At 37.7% G+C, this 26,868-nt stretch overlaps 1 protein-coding gene across 5 annotated transcripts in view; it reads right to left on the bottom strand.

Moving 5' to 3' along the window:
• The window catches only part of LOC131425831 (uncharacterized), a 175,691-nt gene that overhangs the window by 32,014 nt on the left and 116,809 nt on the right, over nucleotides 1–26,868 (bottom strand). For all 5 annotated transcript variants that reach the window (XR_009229033.1, XR_009229034.1, XR_009229035.1 and 2 more), the window contains 2 exons: nucleotides 2,674–2,997; nucleotides 1,966–2,587 (listed from right to left, as the gene is read on the bottom strand). Coding sequence is in view for 1 of the 5 variants with exons in the window: in XM_058588038.1 (XP_058444021.1) it covers nucleotides 1,966–2,331 (366 nt within the window). In the remaining 4 variants the exon portion in view is untranslated. The remainder of the gene's footprint in view (nucleotides 1–1,965; nucleotides 2,588–2,673; nucleotides 2,998–26,868) is intronic.

The following is a 26,868-nucleotide window of genomic DNA, read 5'->3' as shown; positions in this document are numbered from 1 at the left end:
TTTGTGTGTTAGGAAGCGTTATATGTGTTGCTTTTCGTAAGTTATAGGTGCTAAAAAGCGTTACAAGAGTTTTGGCATCCCAATTTTCTACATATTGAAGAGTCACTTATTTGCTAAATTTACTGCAAATGTGTAAATCATGAAATGATTAATAACGATCGTACAACGACATGGAATACACAGATCAAAATTAGTACGATGGCATATCTTATCGAAACGAAAATTTGTATCTAATTTTGTAGAAAAATGAGCATAAATATTATTCAAGAGAATTAATTGTTCTATTCTATCCATGAAGGAATCATTAGCTCTTTGCTTGATAAGAGAGTATTCAGTAAATTGAAATATTATTTCACGTGATTTAACGGCTTCAATATTTTCAATGTTACCGACAGCCACGTACCCAGAGGGAGGGAAAAGGCCTTGGTCCTTCCCGAAATCAGAAACAGAAACGAAAAAAGGCGGGTGGGTAATGTCAGAGACATAACTGGATGTCGTGAATACGAGAACAACTGACATGTTCCTTAACACTTCCGAACATCAATTAGTTGATCAATTGTATGAATTATGCAAGCATTCCCCTTTTCCACATTTTTCGCAAAAACAAAGAAGGTTTTACTTGATCTAGATTACTGTGAATTTCACACAGCGAAAAGTGCAAAAATCAAATCAAACAGTTCTAAATTTGCACTAAACTGAGGATATTTACCTTCGATTTGCAAGCAAGAAATCCTAAAAGTTCTATAGAAAACTTTTAAAGCCATTAGAATGGCTGATTTTGTGTAATGCTCTCCACCGTTGCTTTTCCACCAATGCAAATGACTGGCAGCTGTGACATAATCGCTCTTGTCGGAAGCGAAACTAGCTTTGCAAACGACACAAAATACATCTGCTCGCAGTGGCGATAGAATCAAAACTAATCCAATTTTGTTGAGAGGTTTGTTTTTACCTGATTTCGTTTGTAGCTTTTTCACTAATGGGCGGTCCTAACGGCTATAAAAATAGCCGCATATAGAATTTTAATGTCGATTATTTCATTTCGGATTTGCATAATTTATTGAAAGAAACTATCAATATGCTGTAGGGATTCGTTTGTAGCATTCAGAAGGACCAAATTTAGAAACTCACTGCGATATTCACCACTTTTCGGAACATTTTCCCCGAACGATTTGTTGTACAGCAGCAGATATTTTGTTCTCTTCCTCAGAACGCGTTCTAATTGGCTGGTGTTGACATGGATCAACACAAGATTCTGCAGATGAGAAAGATATCCGGCCGTTGGATCCCGCACATACTTATTTAAAGCTAGAAAAACGAACGCAAGCGCACTTCGAGTACATGTTTGGCTGAATCCATTATTATACGTCAGAGAACAGAATGATTACCCGACAATAGACAGAAGTCAGCACGAGTGCCTCGAAGGGCGTCTCAATGGACCGGAAGGATCACAATGTCAGTTTTCTGAGATCGTCATTTCCGGAACCTGAATCCGAAACCAGTATAGCTAAAGTAAATTTGTACGACCATCTACTAATATGACCTACAAAATTAGAAGATGTTTTCCGTTCTCCACGAATCGGCTGTGCTAATCTATGCAATGAATTGTCGTCATTTAATCTAGGAATGTAAATGATCTCAACAAATATGGTATCATCACATGTCTTGTGGGTTGTTGTGCTGTATAAATATTCAGAAGGTCTTAGACATGTGTACCTTTATTTATGACCGTTATTAAACGCATTGAACGAACATCAAACATCGCATATCATCAATCAATATAATTTTAACTTTTCAACACTAGATGGAAATTTGTGATTTGCAGCCTAGTTTCAAATATAAATACATGTGTGATGCATTTTTAAGGCCATCCGGATCGGTCGTGTCTTGTACAGAACCTTCTAATTTTTTCAAAAATATATATATGAAAAGGAATATGCGTTTGAAATTACTGCCGAATCCACCTACCTTATCAAATGCCATCGGTCGCGACAGTTTCTCGATCCCCGTCTGGACTCCACTCCCACTTTGGTTGATGGTGGTCGTTGACCCCGTCGATGTGGTCGTTGCTCCTGCTGCTGTTGCGAGTAGCTGCTGATGATTCGTTACCGACAGAGATGGCACTAGCTGTAGTTGATTGTTGTTGCGGTACGGTTGCAGTTGTAACTGTTGCGTAGGTTGTTGAGCTTGCGTTTGTAGTAGCGATGTTGTTGTGGCCGCCAGTGCCAGTGTCGGTGGAGGTGACTGCGGATGATGTTGCTGCTGTAGGCTGTGCTGCTGCTGTAGAAGCTTGCCTCCATCTCGGTCCGGTGGCAGCACGCCAGGTGGTTCCATGGCCAACAGGGGCAACACTTTGTGGCTGTTCGAATACTAGGCCGTGGATGGTATGGTTGCGGCCTGGCGGTAGCTACTCCCTGTTTTGGTTCGACAGTACCAGTTACTGTCAATTAGTGTTTCTTGTTTTTTTGTTGTTGTTGTTGTTTGATTTTATTAGTGCCGTCCCGCAAGAGGCACTAAGTTGAGCTTGGCTTCTGCATACTTAGTAGGAAGGCCTAGCCAAACTCCATCATGTGTGTGTTAGAAGGAAAATCTATCCGACGACGACGAAGGGAGAGAAACAAAAGTATAATCAATCACACAGACTGACTGACTAGCCAGTTGTTTCGAGTTATTCACCTAGTAGCATTGAAAGCTGAGTTGAACGGATGCCTTGTGTTTTCGACTTCGAGCTGCCCACCGCGGACAGCTGCCAAGGCGTCCGCTTGTATCGATCGCTTCGTCTTCCACTGGGTAACGGTAGTTGTAGTGCTAATGGTGCTGCTGCTGCTTCAGCTGATGTGCTAGTTGCTGCTGTTGCTTTGGACACGTTCTTCTTCTTCGATTGCTCGAAGAAATCAGTGCGAGACGGAAGCTGGGGGGGCTGCGACCGGGAGGACAGACAAAGATCTGCGGTTAGCGGTTCGAGCCCCTGGCCCATCTCGATGTCACCCCCACATCTATCTGGAACGGAATAGAGACAACAGGAATAGCATGATTATACCAGTAAATTCAATAAGAAAATTGTATACAATTTTGTGGAGTTTCAAGCAAACATCTAGACGCCATTCGTCAGGGCCATTTTAGGGGGAGGAAATTAATTTCAGCCAAACTTCGTTTGACGTTGCGGACGCACCTCCGCATAATAAAACCAGCGAAAATATCATCAATCATTCACAAAATCGCATCTCATCGAGAGGTGATGAGCGAAATAAATTTTTACGCACTGAGTGAAATGCGATGTTGCTGTTCGGAGTCACTTAGACCGAAAAAAAACAGTTTCATGCCACGTATGGTTTCGGTCGTTTAGTTTGCGACCTTTGGAAGAAACGGTTTTGGTTGGTGTCGAAAATAATAATTTCGTTAGCGTGTTTTTATAATGACCAATATTACCATCACTCTTAGCCTAGTTGGCGGCTACTCTCGCAATGTACAAATTTCGTTTCTATTTTGCACTTTGGCATAATTTCCATTACTGTCTCTTGAATGGATCACGTAAATTCCATAGCGCACCGCACAATTTCCTACGAGTTATTACCAAAGTTTTCTCAGAGGTACATTTTTGACAGAATGTTGTCAAGTTTCCCAGTACGTTGTCATTGTTTCAGTTTCTTTTACGCTTTTGAGGTGATTTTTGCTTCCGTTTTTTCCACTTGTTATAAGTTCGTCATTCCGTGAACTTCAACGTCTGGTGGAAACGTTGCGAATGCGTAATTTCATCAGCAACTTTTTCTATTTTACTTTCCGGACCTTGTTATGCAATGAAGGAAAGTCTACTAAAATGAAAAAAAGTATGCCTTTCCCTTTCCTAGTGTACATCCCACACAAGCATGATTTCTATATATTTTTTCATCTTGCACAATTATCTCGGCATTAAATTCAACCGAAACTGCACCTGCTGCTACTGCATAGAAATTGCGAAATGCATACAAATTCGATAGCAATTTCGCGGAACGAAATCGATCTGATTTATATGCGATTCCAATTGGATTCGAATTGGATGTGAACTACTCCCATATGAATAATGACTTTGGGAATCCCAGCAACAACAAAAAAAACCCATTTTAATAACATAGCTTGTTATTTTCTTCAGTTTCATACCGTTTGTTTTGTTTGAATCAGGTGTTTATGATACGAGCCTTGTTAATATGAGTTTCCAAAATAAAATTCACTATGAATATTAATACATTGAAATCCATCATCTGTCAATATCACTTTTGAGGATGAATTACAGGCGAATGATGGACTAATCAAATATTGACTTTTATACCAAATAAAATAAAAAAATCTTCTCATTTACTGTTCTGAAAAAGCTTCCAGTGAGCTTTGTATCTGTCCCCGGTTTTCGGTTACGAAATCACCGATAATAATGAGAAAAAAAGTTCCAAAAAACAGAACTTACTTCGATTTCTCAGCAATGGTTAAACCGATTTTCACAAATCTCAATTCAAATTAACGCTCTCGTTGTCTTGAAAGTTACTGCGCAATTTCATCCGATTCCAATTTTCGGTTCCGAAATTATATCGTGTCAAAACTTTCAAACCGCCATACAAAATGACGATGCAAAACCGGTACGCAACGTTACGTGTTGGCACGGAAGAAAAAAAAATACCACCGCCCTTGCGAATGAAACACATAGCGTGCTTTGTTCAATTTCGTATATCGTGCAGAGTTGCCACATTGGAATCAATATACTTTAGTAGAAAAATCTGCAAATCTGTACTGGGAGATCAAAATTCTGTAATAAAAATCTGTATATGAACATGGTAAGCAATTAAAGCGCAAGGAAAGAAAAAGTCATTAAATCGAATCTGAAAATGACAGCTATTTTTTGTTTAGAGGCGTGCTAAACAATCTGCTAGGACCTATCAGGGTAAAAACATTGGAAAAGATTCATTCACTCCAGGAAGAGCTATGAACCCCCTCTGACTATAACTCCTTACCACATTGGGTGAGAAACGATAGAATATCCTTTAATTTTAGCTCACCATACACATATTCAACCATGTATGTAGAACCAAAAACCAAAAAGTTACATACCAGATGATATGAAGTACCGTAATCGTACTCACACAAATCACAAAAATAATATTCAGTAAGCATGGTTGAGTTTGCAATAACCAGTCAGAGCTCAGATCAGAATCCTGCAGTGAAACTTGTAAAAATGCAATAGACATTTTAACATTTTCAGATTGAAATCCGGTAAACGTGCTGTTGTCTGAGCGCAAGTTTGCGAGCTGTACCAGTAGCTGACATGTTTGGATGCAGCCCAAGAACGAATCTTGCCTTCTCCAACAAGTTGGCAGTGATAAGTCTGGATCTTTCATTCGTGATACAAGCTTCAGCCAGCTCATCCGAGATAGTTGACTGACAATTTACAGCATCCGAATTTTCAACGGCTGGTGTGAAATCCCAACTGCATCATCCATCGTCTGAGGTTATGTCTCGTAGGATGGAGGTGCAATAGTTACATCATTCCTCATTTGAAACTCAAATACTTGATTGGATTACGTAGCCATATCAACAAGCCTTAGACAAATTCAGCAGCTAGAAGTTCTATATAGGCGAACAATAATAGAACTAAAACTAAAACAAATGTATCCTTTGCCGGCCGCTTTAGTTTTATTCGAACAGTTCTACTGTCAAATTTAAAACTGGTATACGTTGCCGTTCTATTTTTTCTATATTTGAAACACGAGTATAACGCTGCTGTGGCTGCCAGTTTCTTTTGTTATAATTTCAGGATTCAAATTTTAAAACTGACATAAAGACTGTCCCAGAAAGTATGGACGCACTTCGATTTCGCTGTAAATAATTCAGTGTTAGATATTCAAATTTTATTCGATATACTACTACTATAGGAAAATGATTTCCGAAAGATTTTGTGATCGTGGAAAATTTTCTCATAGCAGTGTACGACGAAGAAAGAAATTCTCTTTCGTCAGACATTCAAGTTAATTCACTAGTCATTTAAAAAACGATTTATACATCACTTTAAATAATTGATCACTTATTTGAAGCAGCTCCAAAAACGTGTATTAGAATTAATACTCAATCCAAAACAATCGGACGCTTCATGTCTCTCGGTAGATACTTTTCCACACCAATCACGTCTGTTCTCTGTGGAGGAAAACTATGGCCGCTAACGAAATCGCGAACGTGACTAAAATCAGGCACATTCACATCTACATCACTCAGCCCGAAACTACAGCATTTTCACAGCAATCGTTCCGTACTGATGAAACGAGGTTCATTAAGCATTCAGGAAATTAAATGAAAATTTGATTATGGTGCTTGGCAGCGGGCTTCGAAGAAAACTACTGCGAAACGAAGTGATTTGTCAGCCTCGTTTGCAGGGTTTTTCGTTTAAAAATTTGACGCTGATATACGAGCAAGCCAGGAAATCATCGTCAGCCATCAGGTTCGGTGAAATCATCAAGACTTGATAATTGGCTCTCCTTTGGCAAAGCAAATGTTGAAAATGTCACAGCTGCTATAACCCTGCATTCAGAAATTGATGGCTGCTCCAGAACGGTGCCGTTTCACGTTACACCACGACGGCAAAGGACTGCAACGTGCATAGGCCAAACTTCATTTTCACCTGAAAGTTAGAGAATCAACAGATGACTTACAACACGTTCCAACAGCTCCAGTCCCCATGGCTTTGCCATAATATTATTACGGAATCATCTCGTAACACGTCCACTCGGCATGATTCATAGCGGAAATTTTTGAAGCACACAAAAGTTGGTGAACAATATAAAAAAAAAATTAAATTACTATGTTCTAGCTTAGGTCATACAGTTTTGTTTTATTGTGTTTTCATTATTTCAAATGAAGCAAGAGAAAGCCGACCATTTGTATTAACAGATTACAAACACGCAATTCAAATAACATGATCCGTAATACAATTATCACTGATATCTCCTAATAATAGAACAATACAAAAAAAAACAACATGACTAAACACTTGAATACCCTAAAAATATAAGAACTTTTGCAAAAAAAAAAGAATTTCAGAAACTAAACCCTTCTAACACTACAACCAGACAAATAAAATTCGAAAACATTAGCACAACAAATGAAAAAGTTATACATAACGTAATTGTAGTATTAGATATTTATTTAAAAAATCCATAGAACTGGATAACGATAGTATTGAGTCTACAGCAAAAAGCTTTGAATTTCGAAAAAAAAATTAATAAAAAATAAAATAAAAGGTCCGTGATGGCAGCCTTGAGGCATACCAAAGCTCACTGACAGGTATCGCTGGTAAAAAACTCTTTGCCTCATCACGATCCGTTAAGTACTGCGAAAATCAATTCGAAAGTTTTCCTCCCAAACGGCGGCATTTCAGTAACTACTATCTAATTATTTATTAAGTCGCGAAGTATTACTAATTCGTACACGAATAGAAACTTTATAAGACGCAAAATTTGGACATGGAAGTTGTTTGACTAGATCCTAAGAATCCGATCAGAAGAAAATAGTAGACTATTATCACAGCCAGTTTTGAGAAAAAAATAAAATTTGGAAAATCTTGACTGAAATTTTTCATAAGAGATTTTCAGACAAAAAAAATATCAATCACAAAACGCACTGCAGAAAAGTTCAGTACTGTTTTTTTGGCGAACGCGATTCTCACTTAAGCTGATTTCACATGGCAAAAAATCAGTTTTAAAAAGTTTACTAGTGAACATTTTGTTCGATGATGTTTAAGAAAACAGTTCGCACATTCAATATATCTGATACTATTCTTGAACAGAAGATTTTTGGGAAATGAATTTCCATAGCCAATTTCTTAAATGGTGGAGTAATATCAACAATAGAAGCAACAAGTGCTGTGATTAATAATTGATATAATGATAATACAAACATTAATAAAAACCCATCACAATTCATGTTATATGCAGTTGATTAAGAAACATTAGCAAATTTTTCTTGAATATCATACGCAGAAGTAACAGGAGTGCAGGCAATCGCTACACCAATTCAAACGCGCTATGCAAACGCTGCGCCTGCTGTGTGTTTGAGACATGTACAATACTGCACTCCTGTTACTTCTATAAATCAAATTCATGCAAAGAATGTTTTACTGGGTTTAATCTAAAGCATCGCTATAATCAGAATGTAGAAAAAAAAATGTTCGTACTGGCATACGTGCATCAAAAATATCGCCGTCAATATTTCTCATATGCGAATTTATTCAGTAGAGATTTCATCAGTGATGAAAACATAATATTTAAATCCAATCACTTCGGTGTCTAACTTAAGCCTAGTGGAAATTCAGCATCGAATTATCATCGGAGACTCTTTCCATTATCTCCTTAGCGATAATTCGTGGTTAAAAATTCGTCATCAACTTTTGCGGGCACAAAAAATCACTTATGAACTTCGAAAGTTCAGAGTTTTGTGTACGCTTGTTTCATGAATAAAAATCTTGGAAGTGATTTTTTCAGCCTCTGAGTTTTTTTTAGAAAATCTCATGAACTGATTTTTTCACGAGTAACTTTGTCTGATCATTATTTTCCCCGACACTATTCACAGTGATGATTCACTTCGTCATCACTGATTATTCAATTAGAGTTGAAATAATGTTCAAAAATGGCATAATTTTTTACTACCTGTGTGGTTTCGAGTATTACGTCAGTTTTAATAATACGACGAATTTTTCAGTGAAAGAACTATCTTGTCTCAATAGATTGGTATGAAAACATCAAGAAACATTTAAACGACAGATACAAAAATAGCAAGTGGGAAATTTCGCTTTGTTTCTGAATGATTAACAAAACCTAAAACACGTAATTTTTCAAGGCTGGAAAAATGATCGATAAACTAGAAGCAAAATTTAACCTTTTTAAAATTACAGCAACAATTTGAAAATACAAAAAAGTTTTAAAGTTATAAGCTTTATGAAACAAAATATTCTTTTTCGTTATTTTGAAAAATCCTGGGAGATTTCGAACCACTTTGGAAATTCAGACAATTTCAACAAATATTGTAACTTCGAATAATTTCGTAATGAAAACAACCTAAGATTCTGAAGGAATATATTGATGAGAAATCTATGTTGTTTTTTTCGGAAACGCAGTTTCCGCGCAACTTACTTTTGGTAAATTACAAAAAAAAAGTTTTCAAAAAACACTTAACAAAATTTTTCCATGATAATTTATTATTTAGTAGTGTAAAAAATATATTACGGAGTAGAAAAATACATAGTGATTCGATATTCCTCACAAACTAAGTTCTTCAAAATAGCCGTCCATGAATCAAAGAAAAAATTCACATAAAAACTAACTTTTTAAGATGTGCATAATATTCGCAAACAATAAATTTAAAAATATGAACTAGTTTGGTTTACGCAAAAATGTTGGGAAACAAGCATAGTTCCAAAACACAAAATCTCTTTTGGAATCTCAAAAATCTATTGATTTTCGCCTAATCGGTTGACTGTTAAGTAAAAATTGAATTAAAAGTAAAACGATGACAGAAGTGACGTATAGACTAATGTCAAATAACAACAGATAAAACGAAAGGTTCGAATTTCCCTGCATTTCCTTTAGTGAAGACTATCTTATCATCACCTGATGCGTAGAAAATATTAGTGAGAATCTTATTTCATATTTAACTGTCAACAAAGACACATATTCGGTTTCAGTAGAATACATTCTTTCTAAAATAATTGAAAGCCACACAATGAAAATTCTCTGATTTTTCTGTATCACATAGGTTCCTTACTCATGCTTTTCTGTATGTCCATGATGACATTTGATCAAAAGAACTGCATAGACTGGGTGCTATCACGTTGAGCAAATGGTTTGGCTTGTCATCGTATTACCGATGTCCAGAATTCGGAGCCCACAATCAGAATCCAGGTCTTGAACTCGGAACCAGCGTCAAGTTCAGAATTCGGGTGCAGAATCCAAAACTAAAATCTAGATCCTGATCTCAAATTCAGATCCATATAGTTCAAAAATACCTTGTGATTTTACATCCAAAAAGATGCATATAAGTAGAGCGGCACAGTTCACGCAAATTTACTTGAGAGGGCATGTGAAATCACGTGGCAAAAAATTCAACGAAATGAAAAAAAAAATCAGGGCGACTGGACTTTAACCGAGATAAATTGAGGCACAAAGTACGTCCGTCATTCAATCAACCCACAGAAACACATACAGTTGCGCTTGTTTGCGGAATGCAAATTACAGTGGGAGCTTGTTAAATTTATTACAATCCGACATAAAATCATTGAGAATGAAATTTTCAATCATTGGACAAGATCGGTTTTTTGGGATTAAAGATAACTTACTCTTCATTATACTCTGTCAAAAAATAAATCTGTCAATCAGCTTATATTATCAATTTATAATTGAATTATTGAGGTTTACCATCAAATCATCATTCTGAGACGCTCACAAGCTAAAGTCAAAAGTATTTTTATCTACGACATTATAAAAGTCAGACAGTACAGTTAGTAATTTTGGTTACTAATGACTTTTTCACTCCGTTTTTCTTCAATTTTATTGACAGACTCTTATTACAGAATACTAATATCCCGATACAGATTTTTTTCTCGTGCAACATACAGATTTGAATATGACCACCCTGAGTATGAACCTTTGCACAAAACGGAATCTATAAATATATGCTATGTCACAGTTTCCACTTTAGTCAAAATTGTTGAACCAAACAGGTAGCCTCTTTAATGAGTGGATGACAAAACTGAGTTACATCCATTCACTCACTGGATAGTCGCATTTGAAATGTATGTGGTGTGTGGTTCCATTTTTCGTTTACTGTACACCGTGTTCACTTGAGTATATTGAATACCAATTAGCTGTTCAGTTTTGATTCTCCAGTAACTAACAGGCCAATTCAAAACTACCAGCGATAGATTTTTCGGGCCCGACTTTCGAATGGAGACCTATAATGTTATATACCATTCGACTCAGTTCGACGAGATCGGAAAATGTCTGTGTGTGTATGTGTGTGCCCTTTTTTCTCAGAGATGGCTGAACCGATTTTAACAAACTTATACTGGTTTGAAAACTTCTGTCGGGCCATTGATCAAATTCAAATGGCTGTGACTTTCGGTTCCGGAGATATGATTGTATAAGTGACGTAACCGACAAAACACGTTGTTTTTAATCGCTCTCATGTATATAAGGGTGCCAATATTTTGGGATCACCTCTAATTTTGTTAAGCGCTATTGTTCAAAAGTTTAAACACCTCGAAAAAAGTCCCTATGCAAAATTTGAGCCAAGTCGGTCATAGGTGAGGGGTGGGTACATGAGTTTTCCGAAATTGAATTTTTTTTTTTGAGGTCAAACATCTTAGAATTGCATGAAACGTCAATATTTAGTGCCACCTCAGAAAAATAATTTTTTTTGAAAAAATCTATGGGACTATGTTCCAGGAAAGTCGAATTTTCGAAAAAAATTTTTTTTCAAGATAACACTTTTTGTTTTTTTTTTAATTTAAATTGACAAAAACACAATACACTAACTTTTTGCATAAGCACTATTATAATTGACATGGTCTGATCAAGTGAAATGTTTTGGTCGAGTGTTTGTTCCAAAAATTTCTTTCGAGCATCACATAAAAGTAAATCAGATTATTAAGAGTTTTCTCTTAAAGCGGCCTCCCAGGTTCAATATAAATGATTTGCTCAGACTCACAGAAAAATACAGAATCTTTTGATCTAATTTCACGTAGTATTATAAGTAGAATTAGGTCACATTATATACAATCTTCAATTGAATCGATTCACTGTTTATAAAATTAGTAAAATTGTGCGTACCCTAATTCCCGACCAAAAAAAAAGTAGGTTTAGATTTTTTCCTACCAACAAAAATCACAGTATCGCGGAAGAAAATTATTGCTTAGTGGTCTTAACTAAATCCACTAGATAATATAATTGAAAAGTCGTCAATCATATAAGAATTATTATTATTATTATTATTATTATTATTATTATTATTATTATTATTATTATTATTATAATTATTATTATTATTATTATTATTATTATTATTATTATTATTATTATTATTATTATTATTATTATTATTATTATTATTATTATTATTATTATCACTGTAATTTTGTCGTGAATACGACTTACTTTACTATGGGGCACCTTTTCAAAATTTACTCTGTACAAAAATGAGTAGAACTTAATCGCGATTATCTACTGTTGAATTTAACGCAGTAACATAATTTCCTCTCCATATCATCGGAAAAAATGGTCAGCAATTTATGATAAAATTTTCAAAAGTATGAGATAACCACTAATTCAAAATTGAAGTTTTCTGAAGTGTTTGGTATGAACGAGCATTAAGGTGAAATTCAGTACAAAAAAAATGGCGCGCAAAGTTCCAACATCGAATCATCACCCTACACCGGCACCTAGAAATGCGAGATATTTTCAGTGGTTGAGTGGAATGGGACTTACGACATGCTTTACTCGCTAGTGAAACAGACACTAACTACGGATGGTAGTAAACCATGAGTAATTGACTAATATTAGAGAAACATATTTGTGCTTGTTGTTTAAAGATGGTCAATTTAGTCATTAAATTTATAATCAAAATGCTCTTATATTAATTTTCTCGTCTATTGCGGAAAATTTCATTCTTAGTTATATATAAAAACCTTTGGAAAACTAGAAATATCGAGTTTGTGAAGAGTATATCAGTGTATAAGGGCCTAATTATTGAACATTTCCCATGTTGGTTAAGAATCATAGATAGCTTTGTTCATGATTGGCCAGGGGATCTCAATAATTCATATATCACAATCATGTTTTTTCTTTTAAATCGCTATATAATTTACATTTTCGAGACAGGTTTGACTAGTTAGTTATTGGAATTAATTTCAAAATAATTCCTAACTTAGGTTTAGGAATTCTAGATCACTGAAAACGATTTGTTGTAGATTTTTCAATTTATGAATGAATCTAAACATTGCATTATTTATTGAATCGGTCTTGTCCTCTACACAACACCGTTTTTTTTTTGCTCTAGTGTGTTCCGCCTTATATTTGTACCGTTACAATTATGCAAGGGATGAATTGAAAATTTGTTAAATTCACACAAGATATCAGCTTGTACGGGCGATTATCGATATTCGGATGTGTGAAAGTAGCATGTCATGTATTCGTATTCACGTCATCCAGATATGACTCTGACATTATCCTACCGTTTTTTTTGGCATTAAAAATGCCTTACTCTTCACTATACGGGGCCGGGTGTCAATTAAAAGTTTCAAAAATAGCCGCGTAACCTTTTTGTGTCATAATTTTGAACGTTAATAACTCGGTCATTTGTTGATGGATTGTTATAATTTAACAACCAATCGATTCGGAAACTTTTAACTTAAACATGTATGACGACGTCGTTTCAGTATTTCAATAGCATACTATTGAAAAAATGGTTGGAATCGACCTATGTTTTCATCCACCAATCCCTGCTTTACAAAATGACGTCAACTTCTTGTTCGGCATAGGAGGCTTTGCGTCATGCATAAAAAACACCGCATCGTTCTGCGTAGTATGAAGAGAAATCTATAAATATAGGTTGCACAATATTTCTTTGCCTAGTTGATGTTTGACTGTGAATGAAACAAGTAGCGCGTCCAGTGAGCTGATGATTTAATTGTATATGCGTTCACTTGCTGGATTGTCGCTTTTGTATTATGCGTTGGTGAAACTTCCTGCTGTCTGCACAACACCGCTTCGTGTTCGCTTGAATATCTTATATATCATCTGGCTATTGAAGAACCGAATCAGCGTGGTTATCGGTTCTTTTGAAACATCCCATGTATTTAGCAAATTGTTGGTCGATTTTGCCATTAAAAATGCCTTACACTTCGCTTCCCGAGGCTGGGTGTCAAATTAAAACATGCAAAACTAATCGCGTAACATTTTTCTGCCATAATTTTGAACGCTCATACCTCAGTCATTTGTTGATGGATTTATATAATTCAACAACCAATCGATTCGGAAACATTTAACTTAAACTTATGAGAAAACGTCATTTGAATATTTCAATTGCATTCCATTTAAAAATTCATTTGAATTGAGTATTTTATTTTGGTTCTCTGGTAACTATCAGGCTAATTTAGTATTATCGGCAATAGATCTAATTCGGATCTAATTTGCAGTGCTTGTTCCTCGATGATTTGTTAATGGATTTTCCTCATTTAAATGATTCCAAAGCTTCAATATTGTAAGCTTAAAAATGTTTTAATTTGTCAACGGATCGGTTTGCATACTTAAATCTCCATTCCCATACAAACAAAACGGTGGCGCGAAAATGGATTCAGTATAAAGTTGTGTTATTATGATAATCATAGAAACTTCTTCTTCATTATATGTGACTGAACAAGTTGTTGTCCCACCAGGTATTAAACGCTTCAAAAGATTCAAAAAATAAATTCTGAAACTTCTAAAAGCGGCCTCCTCGGTTTGGTAGTATAAATGAGTTCCACAGGCTCACATATACAGTACAATTAGATGCAATATCATAGAGTATCAAAGATAAACTAAAGATAAGTTTACTTGCGATTTTACATGTATCGTTTGAATAGCAACCCTCGTAGAATTTGGTTAACCGCCAGTTTCAGTTCAATTATTATTTGCTTCAAAACACGCGTTGTAACTATGACAATGTTCATTCATGTGTTAATAACATCAAGTTACAATATGAACAATATTTCTGAATTTTGTTGCGTATCCATTTGGTATATTCCTAATATGCCAAAGCGAAAATCAATGTAAGTAACTAAATATTTTATGCGGACTGTTTCACATTTTTCTTCCTCGTATTGTTGCCATATTATTTACTGACACTTTCCGAAGATTATCGACGATTTTGAAGAAGGATTAATAAAATTACACTATTACTGAGCTTTTTTTTTTTTTTATTCAACAATATAATATATTTTTAGGCACACTGCTTAAGCTCTAAGATGCCAAGGGTATTTTCTAATCTTAATTAACGACTAACTTAAAACTAGAATAGTATCGTTAGATTATGTCGTCTTAGATTTTCTAGAATCCATTGTATGTTGCATGGGTCTTCCAGATGGCGCTATCTATGGCCGATTCCTTTCGGTTCGTGTGGGTCCGCGGGAAACACCCCCAGGCTACGAAGGCCCGGCGGGTGGCCCGCATGCTGGTCATCGACTGGAGCGTAGAACCGTAGACGGTGATGGTGATGTTACGGAAGAGAATGAAAAAAAAAGTAAATATTGTGGAAACCGAGGTAAATAGGGGGTATGGAAACAAAATGTCTGAAAACTACAAAGATCTAATTAGTTGCCATCGAGATGGTGAAGAGACGGAGAAAGGGGGAACGAATAGTTAGTGACAAAAAAAAAAGATCTTGTTAGTTCCAATGAAGATGGTGGACAGGGACGGGGATCGAGAGAATCGGGCGGATATTAGTGTCGAACCTGTAGGTGGAGATTATACTTTCTGAGCGAGGTATATCAGATTACACTTGGATATTAATGTGTTTAAGGTACTGATATATGAGAAACATATATGAACTATCCCGACTCGCCATCACATCTCGGACCGGAACCTCAGGTGGTCTACCTCGGGCCCTAAGGGATTCCAGTAGCTTCGATCTGGCGTGGCGATACTCTACGCACGACCACACGACATGCTCGATGTCCTGATAACCCTCGCCACAGGTGCAGAGACCGCTCTCCGTGAGCCCAATACGCCGGAGATGTGCGTTGAATGTGTAGTGGTTTGACATGAGTCGAGACATCACACGAATGAAATCGCGACTCACGTTCATCCCCCTGAACCAAGGTTTCGTCGATATTTTGGGAACAATGGAGTATAGCCATCTTCCCAGTTCGTCATTGCTCCATGAAGTTTGCCAACTTTCGAGTGTCCTCTGACGAGAAATGCTAAAAAATTCATTGAAGCAGATTGGTCTTTCATAAATTTCACCTTCTAATGCACCCACCTTAGCTAATGAGTCTGCCTTTTCATTTCCCGGAATGGAACAATGCGAAGGGACCCAGACTAAGGATATTAAATAAGACCGACCAGATAAAGTTCTCAAGTGTTCCCGTATTTTCCCCAGAAAATATGGGGGATACTTTCCTGGCTTCATTGAACGGAGAGCTTCTATTGAACTTAAACTATCCGTGACAATGAAGTAATGGTCTTTGGGTAAATTTTCAATGATCTCAAGAGTATACTGAATAGCAGCTAATTCTGCGACGTAGACTGAAGCCGGATCACTGAGTTTGTACGAAGCGGTGATGTTTTTATTGAAGATACCAAAGCCTGTGGATCCGTTGAGATTTGACCCATCAGAGTAAAACATCCTTTCACAGTCAACTGCTCTGAATTTATAATAAAAAATATTAGGGATCACTTGAGGGCGTACGTGATCCGGAATCCCACGAATCTCTTCTCTCATGGATGTGTCGAAAAACACAGTAGAATCAGAAGTATCCAAGAAATGAGCACGGTTGGAAACAAACGAAGAAGGATTAATATTCTGAGCCATGTAATCAAAATACAAGGACATAAAACGGGTCTGAGAATTGAGCTCGACAAGCCTTTCGAAGTTTTCAATCACCGTCGGATTCAAGACATTGCATCGAATCAGCAATCGATATGAGAGATCCCAGAATCGGTTTTTAAGTGGTATAACGCCCGCCAGCACTTCGAGACTCATCGTATGAGTCGACTGCATGCAACCCAAGGCTATACGCAAGCAACGATACTGAATTCTTTCCAGCTTGATGAAATGGGTGTTCGCCGCGGATCGGAAGCAAAAGCATCCGTATTCCATCACGGACAATATCGTTGTTTGGTACAGCCTGATCAAGTCTCCTGGGTGAGCACCCCACCAAGTTCCGGTTATTGTGCGAAGAAAATTAATTCTCTGCTGGCATTTTTGTTTCAGATACCTAATTTGACATCCCCACGTGCCTTTGGAGTCGAACCAGACCCCGAGATATTTAAATGTGAAGGCCTGAGCTATGGTTTCACCCCTTAGTTGAAGCTGTAATTGTGCTGGTTCTCGCTTCCTTGAAAATACAACCAGCTCAGTTTTCTCCGTAGAGAACTCGATACCCATTTGAAGAGCCCATGTCGACAAGTTGTCGAGGGTATCTTGTAATGGTCCTTGGAGATCGGCAGCTTTGGGTCCTATAATGGACACAACGCTGTCGTCGGCAAGTTGTCTTAGCGTGCAAGATGTGTTTATACATTTGTCGATGTCGTTTAAGTAAAAATTGTATAAAAGGGGGCTTAAACATGAGCCCTGAGGAAGACCCATGTAACTGAATCGTATTGTCGACAAATCATTCTGCGCAAAATGCATATGTTTCTCGGACAATAGATTATACAAAAAGTTATTCAAAACTGGTGAAAGACCATGCTTATGCAACTTCTCAGATAGGATATGTATTGAAACTGAGTCGAAAGCCCCCTTGATATCTAGGAAGACTGATGCCATTTGTTCTTTACGGGCAAATGCCATTTGAATTTCGGTTGAGAGCAACGCAAGACAATCGTTCGTTCCTTTGCCCCGGCGAAAACCAAATTGTGTATCTGAAAGCAAGCCATTGGTCTCGACCCAATTGTCTAGGCGGAAGAGAATCATTTTTTCAAACAATTTCCGGATACAGGAAAGCATAGCAATCGGCCGATACGAATTGTGGTCGGAGGCAGGTTTCTCTGGTTTTTTAATGGCGATAACCCTCACTTGTCTCCAGTCATGAGGGACAATATTACCCTCAAGAAACTTGTTGAATAGATTCAACAAGCGCCTTTTGGCAGGGTCAGGCAGATTTTTCAACAAGTTGAATTTGATTCTGTCTAGCCCCGGGGCTTTATTGTTACACGACAAGAGTGCAAGAGAAAACTCTACCATCGAAAACGGTGTTTCGTTTGTATTCGCTGTCGCGACGCGGGAGATCTTCTGGTCCGGAACAGAGTCGGGACACACTTTTTTAGCGAAATCGAATATCCAGCGGTTAGAATATTCCTCGCTTTCGATCGTGGTGTTTCGATTGCGCATTCGTCGGGCTGTGTTCCAAAGAGTGCTCATCGATGTTTCTTTTGTTAATCCGTCAACGAAACGGCGCCAGTATCCGCGTTTCTTTGCTTTAATTAGGTTCTTCATTTGCATGTCTAACGCCGCGTAATTCCGATAATTATCAGGTGTTCCGTTTTTTCTAAAAATGATATACGCTGCAGATTTTTTAGCGTTTAACTCTGAGCACTCTTTGTCCCACCACGGGTTGGGAGGACGGATGTTAGTTTTCGCGCCCGGTACACGTTTCGTCTGAACTTGAATCGCGGTTCCGAGAATCAAGTCAGCCAAAAACGTGTACTCTTCCTCCGGAGGAAGTTCTTGTGTTGATTCTATTTTCTCAGATATAGAGTTTGCATATCTTTTCCAATCAATATTTCGTGTGAGGTCATACAAAACATTGATTGTCTTCGATGGTCTTAATCCGGTGACAATTGAGATGACGATAGGCAAGTGATCGCTACCGTGGGGATCAGGGATTACCTTCCACGTGCAATCCAACCGTAGCGATGTCGAGCAAATGGAAAGATCCAGCGCACTTGGTCTTGCTGGTGGTGCAGGAATCCGTGTCATTTCTCCCGTATTTAAAATTGTCATATTGAAGTTATCGCAAAGGTCATAGATCAGAGTTGATCTGTTGTCATCCTGAAGACAGCCCCATCCCGTACCATGAGAGTTGAAGTCTCCTAAAACTAACGTAGGTGTAGGAAGGAGCTCCATGATGTCACAAAGCCGTTGGTGCCCAATCGAAGCTCTTGGGGGAATGTATACGGAAGCAATGCAAAGGTCCTTGCCTTTCATTGTGATTTGACATGCAATAACTTCAACACCTGGTATCGAAGGGAGGTTTATCCGGTAGAAGGGATAGCACTTTTTGATCCCTAAAAGTACTCCTCCGTAGGGGTTTTCTCGATCCAAGCGGATTATATTAAAATCATGGAAGGTAATTGGTATTTCAGAAGTTAGCCATGTTTCGCATAAGGCAAATGCGTCACACTCCAAGATGTTTATTAATACTTTGAAGGGGTCTATTTTCGGTATGATACTTCTACAGTTCCACTGTAAAACAGTGATCGGATCCATTACCTCGTTCAATAAATCAGCCATCGAAGGATACAATCGCTGAAATGAGGGGCCATTTTGCAGTTGACTGCTTCAGAAATGTTTTGACTGTGGGTATAAAACTCATCATAAGCTGTTTCAGGGGGTCGGAAATATTGAAAGTTGTGAAAATCCAGTCCACAATATCCGAGAATTTTATGAATCCAGCACTCGGTCGATTTTCTGGTTGGTTTTCTGGGATACTTGGGGATTTTGATGACCCAGGAAGTGCCGGGAATTCCTTTTTAGATCTGAGTTTCTCAAGATCAGGAGCTGTTTGCTTTGGTTTTTTCATTTTACCAGCACTTCCCATTGCTGTTACTTTTGGGGGACCCTCAGAAGATACCTTCGAACCCTTGCTAGGGAGCTTGTGAGAGGAAATATTTATCCTCTTCCTATAGCTGTGAGGGACTGCCGAAGATGTACCTTCTTGGGGATCGTCAGAATCACACTCGTCAGTTGACAAGCAAGCGTAAAGGTTTCCGGTGAGTTTAGGTGGCGTAGCACTCTTGAGCATTTCTGCAAAAGACCGTTTGGAACGAGACTGGAGAGACTGTTTCAATTTATCTCCTCGCAGTTTGTACGCAGGGCATGCCGCGAGGTCATGATGGTCCACTTTTCGATGCTCTTCCCGCAAGAGCCATCCGCGTGAGCCCCTCCACAGTTAGCACAACGATACTTATTACCACAATGAGAGGCTGTATGCCCCAATTGTTTGCAATTGGAGCAATTCATGACCCGCGGCACATAGAGACGAACAGGCAGACGAACCCGGTCCAGGAGAACGTAGTTGGGTAATGCCGAGCCGGCGAAGGTCACTCGATAAGAGTCTGATTGGGGATAGGATTTTGTATCATCCCCGGCGATCGACACTGAATGCAGCCGTTTGCAATCCAGTATCTTTACATTCTTAAGTACGGGGTCTTTGAAACCGCCGGCCCCGTACTTAAGAAGATCTTCGCATGTCAGGCTCGCATCTGTGACTACGCCGTCTATTTCTACTTCGCGGGCTGGCACGTAGACACAATACTCCCGCGCAAAAAGATCACTTTGAACGATCTCGTTAGCCTGCTTTGAGCTGGTTAACAAGACCCTAGGCTTCCCTGGGCGTACTTTATCAATACGTGTAATAGTAGAGTATCGTGAAGTCAATTCGTGAGATATTTTTATAAGGTTAAATTTGTTGTTGTTCTTGGTCCGGAAATAGACCACACAGGAACCGGTCGAAAGCAAAGGATCATCGGGATACTTCTTTACCCTCGGAATCTTATTGTCAGCTGAAGGGGTAGGGACAAGTGGGGGTGGTTTTGGATCTGTCTCCATTTTTTCATCCGGAGGGGGGGGAACCATTATTATTACACGGAGCTATCTCCGCACAGATTTGATTATGTATGGTGTAAGTGAAATAATCAGAGGATAGCAACAAAATACAAACAATACTTAGCTTGTTCGGCTGCAAAAACAAACGGCCACCAAGACCTGGTCTTGGTCGATTGCCTCTTCAATAGATGCCTAAAACTCCGTGAGGAAAAAAGCACAATCACAATTGTCTATCTATGGCTGTGTGACGGTGAAAAAACCTCCACGAAGAAAAAGCACAAATCACGATATCTAACTCGGTGCAAAAAAAAACTCAACTCACTCGCACACCCGAGTGTCCGATCACAATCGACACTGCGAAAACAAAAGAACGACCTTGAAAGCGGATTAATGCGGACTGTACTGGACTGGATTAAAGCGAATACACATCCGATCGCGTCGACAGATACGGTGGGAATGATTATTACTGAGCTTACTGGTACAACATTTTTCGTTAAAATAAATAAAATCTTCTCTTGGATCGATTAACTGTTTATAAAATTAATAAGTTTGTACGTTTCTCGAAGATTATTGTCATAAAATAAATCAGTTTCATTTGTTCAGGATTAAATCTTTAGGTTGTTTGTATCTAAAATTGAGCTTTCAAGTTACTTTGAATTCTAGTTAAAGGACGTTATTCAAAATCTTAACAATGTAAAAAATTGTGGAAAGGGATCAAAATTGAATATAATTAATTATCAAGAAAGAATCTAATTGTCAATTTTATCATTCGCCAATAATCTAAGCGCTTAAACTAGAGCAAGTTTGTAATTAGTCAATTGAAAAAGTTTTTAGTTTAGTGTATCATCATCTCTTTATTTTTGTATATATTATGAAGACCCTAGAAACGTTCCATTTTTAATGTTATTGTGCTCGGTCGTGTCTTGAATACAACCCTCTAATTTTTTTCATCCATTAAACCCTTGCCAACCCTTAAATTTATCTGCAAGAATATATAATTGCATGGTTTGTCGTACAATGAAATAGAAAATTATGAATTTGTAACGACTGCGACTTGAACCCAGAGTCATTGAGTCACAAAACACGTCCGTTAATCGACTGAGTCACAGAAGCCCATATCTACTTGATACATAAAATTTATACAGTGGTATTTGCTAACCGAATGCAATTCACAGTCTGAGCATGTCAAATTCATTCAAATGCTACATCAAACCTTTATGAATTGAATTGTTCGTCATTGAACTAGTTAGGTTTCAATGAATTTGCATTGTATATGGAATGAACTCTCCAACTAAGTTTATATTTTTTATAGGTGTTTACACATGATTATTTTATGGTAACGCAAGTTTATCTGATTGGAGTTAATAAAATTGAGATTATGCTCCGATTCACATTTATGCCAATTTTTACTCATTTCAATAAAGATTAAATTTGATTTTGTTTCTGACTTTGTTCATTGGAATTGTTAACGATAATGCTTAGACTGAATCTTAATTTTAATGAAAAATCTCCAAAGACCGAACACCGAAACCTCGCCGTTCGGGGAGGAAAGAGAAAGCTAAACAACTCAACGTCACTCAGCACTGATTGCGTTTGCACATTGACGGTAGGAATAATCTGCCAGAAACAATTCGTGAAATTTCACTCATCGCGGACAGACAGCAATCATCATCAGCATTAGGAGTTTTTTTTAAATTTTTTGATGTCCTCGGCTGGACTTATTCGCAAACCGTGCTCGGTGCAGTGGCCGTTTGATGGGGGATAGCTCTCGCCTTGCTACAAAAATCAAAGGCTACTTTGCTGGTAACGGAGGACGGTGCAGATTGATTTACTCGACTGCGAACCGGCCTGCTGCTGCTGCTACCACTGCTAGGGGCGGTCATTTTTCTGTGGTTGGCATCTTTTCCATAGAGATCAAAACCAAGAAAACAAATGCTTAGTGGATTTAAGTAAATATTAATTCAGCTCTGTTTGCGAAATTCAACAGCATATTATTATTAGGAATTTCTTGACTGCGGTGGAGATTTTATTACAACGGCAAAAAAAGAGGAGAAACGTTTGCTATTAGTAAACTGTGTTATCGAATGAATTTATTATTCCAGTCAAATGTCAAAAATGATAAAATGATATTCTAGCGAGCGTGTTTCGAAACGCGAATCAATGAAACAAACCAGAAACAAAACTGAATTTAATGACCGGAAAACCGATGTTCTAATCACGAACCATGTATTCAAGCAAGCCTTGTAAAGCGAATAAAGATAACAACATCGTAAATTCTAAATGGAGTCGCCCGGAAAGCGTACCGAAATTCCATACCATAGAAGACAGGATGAAGGCACTGTCAAATTCTTGATTAACTACCGTACTGTATCCGCTCATCAATCCCCTTGCGACCGGATAAACATTATACAAACCGCACAGAAAATTAAATAAAAACAAAAGAAAATACGATGGCTTCTAATGGGCAGCAACGGAACGTCGCACACTTGGATCCTTTTTATGTGCGAACAAAATAAATTACCCTCGCAATTGGTCGGCAAACGTAACGGCGGCCAGTAACGATGAATTACGAAGTTTCCTATAAATGACTGTGGTGGGAAAACGTGTGCCGATGTGAGTTTTTCGTTTCTCTGGTTTGGGGAAAGTTGTATCATGAACTCGAAAGGCGAAAGCTCAATTCCAGCGAAAAGTGGGTGGTCAAACAACAAACAATTCCAATTTTATTCGCATGTTTCATGTTTGCGCGCACGTTTGTGTGCTTCTGCTTGGTTCTTACGGATGTGTACACCGCACAAAACAATTATATTCTTGTCATTGAAGTATACTTTTCACATAAATTCTCTTTAACCCGAAAACAAAACAATAGCACAGTGGAAATTCAACTACCGGTTGGAACAACTTGAGCACATTATCATCAAGCTGAAACTGCTATGTGCTATGAGATAAACATTTGAAATAAATTCCAAACATCGTGTTATTTTTCCGTTAGTTTCAGTGTGATGTTCAGAGAATAAATGGTATCGAATGGGAAAATAATGACCCGCCAAAAGCAATTTCATGCAAATTCATTTCCTCCATCCATTTTTTACGGCATTATTTATCCTCAAACTAACTTCCTCTTTTATCGATTTTTAATAAAGCTTGTTCAACTGTCAGCTGTCACTTGATACTTAGTCTAAGTTGCATGGAATCACCGTGTCAAATATGATATCGAAATTATAGAATTGCGTTACTTGAAAGTAAAGGATGATTTTTTTGCCTTTACCTTTCTGGCAACAATGTTTTTGACAGATCACGCGTGAATCGTGTCTTGTATCATTGTGGAACTTGTCCAGTTTGGTCTATAATTTAATCATGAATCGTGGTTGGATCTATAATTTATTCAAGAATGGGTGCTGGAAAAGTTTAAGGAAGATTCACTTTTTTTATCGAAAAATTGTGTTCAGTGACGAAGCTTATTTCTGGTTGAATGGATTCGTCATATGCCGAATCTGGAGTGAAGACTACCCAGAAGCACTGCAAGAGCTACCATCAAGATGCATCCCAAAGAAGATACTATTTGGTGTGGTGCCGGTGACGCATGGGCCTTCTAAAATGGAGTCGCATATGAGAAAAGTGTCAAAGTCAACATTGATGTAAAATTAACTACAAAGTAACATGTACGTGTTCAGCACTATTTCATCGGATTGCGTTTCAGAGTAGCTGAGTTGGTAGAGCATTTCTACAGTGAGAATGTTTCAATTGTGTTTTGTTACAATAACCGATTCTTGTAAACGAGTTTGTCATCTAGTTGACCAAGCACAGAGAATGCATTATGTCTAAAGCTTCAAGACTTCTTGGTTTCATTTTTCGTATTTCTCGTTCATTTTTCGTATTTCGTATTCTATTTCAGATATTGACTATCTGAAAGCACTCTACTGTAGCTTCATACGCTCGATTCTAGACAGATTGAATCTGTCGTTTGGTCACCTATTCACCTTCGAGATATTCAAGGCATATAATCAATCCAACGCCAAATCGTCCGTTTTGCACTTCGTCGTCTTCCGTTAAACCCTCCTTAAGCTGCGAAGATCGTTGCAAGCTGATTGAGCTAGATTTGCTCTCTGTTCGACGTGACGTCAGTAAAGTCATTTTTGTCGCTGATTTACTACAAAATCGTACTATTCAGATCTTCTACAATTATTACACTTATACCGTTTTCGTTTATTGATCAGAATAGCCCGAGAGCTGACCCAGAGTTGCCCAAACAACTTTTGATGTGTTTGTTTCAGCCACCTGGGATCGCTCTAGATCGAACTCCAACCGCGTAGTTATCAGTTATCTGTCTCGATAAATTATAGGTACTAGAATAGTCTATTTAGTAATCATTGTATAATTTCTAAGTTTTTAGTTTTGAGTTATTATGTGTTATGCATCATTTGGATCTCTGTAATCTGTTGATGCAAAAGAAGAGGAGGTTTTATGCCTGTTGGAGAGAAAGTTAAAGTAAACTAGCTGTAGTGGGCTTTTCCTTGCTTCACAATAAACAATGATGCCTTTCGAATTATTGTTTATAAGAGAAATTATTTTTTTTAGGAGTTCCATTTTGGAATGCTTGAGCACAACTCCCGGTTCAATCGAAATAGTGCGTGAGCCAGTCGTCATAGGTTTTTTTCCAGCTGCACGTAGAACACTTCTTTCTCGTCATCGGGTCTCCTTCCGTCTGGGAAGTGCACGTTAATGATGCTGCAATTGAAAAAAAACGGCCTTTAATTCTCAATTTACACATCCTAGCGTTGATCGGCTGCCACCCAATCACGCATCTTGCCCAGCCCTATAAAGCCAGTTCTGAGCTCGTTCGTTGTGCCACAACTTTTATAGAAGGTAGCAGCTCGATGGCCACTTTTCCACACCTTCTGTCTCGTCCAACAAAGCTCCTGCAGTGCTACGACGTCGAATTTGCAAGGATTTAGTTCGTCGTATCAAATCTTTTCTGCACTCGGTCAATTCGTAAACTTCAGGCTAGTTGATACGGACTCCAAACTATGCTAGCATTTTCAAGTATAGGCCGAACTAGCGAGCAGTATAATGCCTTCAAGCAATGTGGATCCTTAAAATCACGTCCGATTTTAGCAATAAAACCTAATTGTCGAGTCGCTTTTGTAGTTAATGTGGAACGATGTAAATTAAAAGTGAGTTTGGAGTCCAACATAACACCAAGGTCACCACTCTTTGAAGCGTTTGTCCGTCAATTTTATAGTAAAAAAGTAATGGATTCAAAATTCGGTGGAATGTTATGACCTGACATTTTGCTATGCTGACGATAAGCCAGTTCATTCGACCCCAGGGAACGAATTCGTCCAGAAGCTTTTGAAGATGCAGACAGGCGTCCACATGACATGACCAATTGCGTAATCAATCGATGCTAAAATCTTTGACAATGTCTTTATTTGGGACCGGAACAGGGATGCTAAATTTTAAAAATAAATATCTGTATATTTGAAAGATTACGACTAACAAAACCTGGTACCCTAGCGAGTAAATATAATTCGTATTCTCGTCAATTCACTTATGTCTCTGACATTATCCACCCTACTTTTAATAAAATGGAGGTTTTCGTCTTTGAATAATAACTATATACAATGAAAGTAATAATTACTCAGGAACGTTTTCAAATTCTAAATGTGGGCCGTCATTTCATAATCAAATACCATTTTATATGTTTTCATAGGGTATCTTCAATTGTGCAAAAGAGGGCAATCAGATTTAATGTTGATAGCATCTTGTTATGGATCGGTTGATCGAGTTTATTTTTAGCCTAAGCTTGTAAAAATTGGTTTAACTATCCCTAAGAAATCGAATAAAAGGTCATAGCAATTTCTGAAAACATAGGCTTTGTTTTTGAATCTAAATTTGTTAAATACAGTCGAACCCTCTCCTAAAAGTCGAAGTAAGTACCGGAACTTAACTAACAAGACCTGCCAATGAGAAACCAGTTTTAAAGATTCCGCTTCTGTTCGCATAGCAATACTTTTGCACTTAAAATTGTTATTTCTACGCTAATCAACCTGTAATTCTGGAACCGAGAGTCAAACCCAGATAAAGTTCAAATTTTTTTATGGAATTTTAAGACCTTACCTTTGAATCTAAGTCAGCTCATTAATATGTTACATACTGATACTTTTACTGTAGGTAGGATACGTCTTGGAACAAAATTTCATCCAAATCAAAAATGTTTTTTTTTTAAAGCCGAAAATTCTGAGTACGCAGATTTCTTCCCCCAACCTTTGAGAAGGCTATGTGAAAATTTGAGAATGGTATTTTTTCGTGTTTTTGAAAATTGCTAATTTTAATATTGCGCCA

This window comes from Malaya genurostris, chromosome 1, assembly GCF_030247185.1.
Source record: "Malaya genurostris strain Urasoe2022 chromosome 1, Malgen_1.1, whole genome shotgun sequence".
NCBI lineage: Eukaryota > Metazoa > Arthropoda > Insecta > Diptera > Culicidae > Malaya > Malaya genurostris.
The sequence above is the reverse complement of the archived record's forward strand: the minus strand, read 5'-3'. Positions and strand labels throughout refer to the sequence as shown.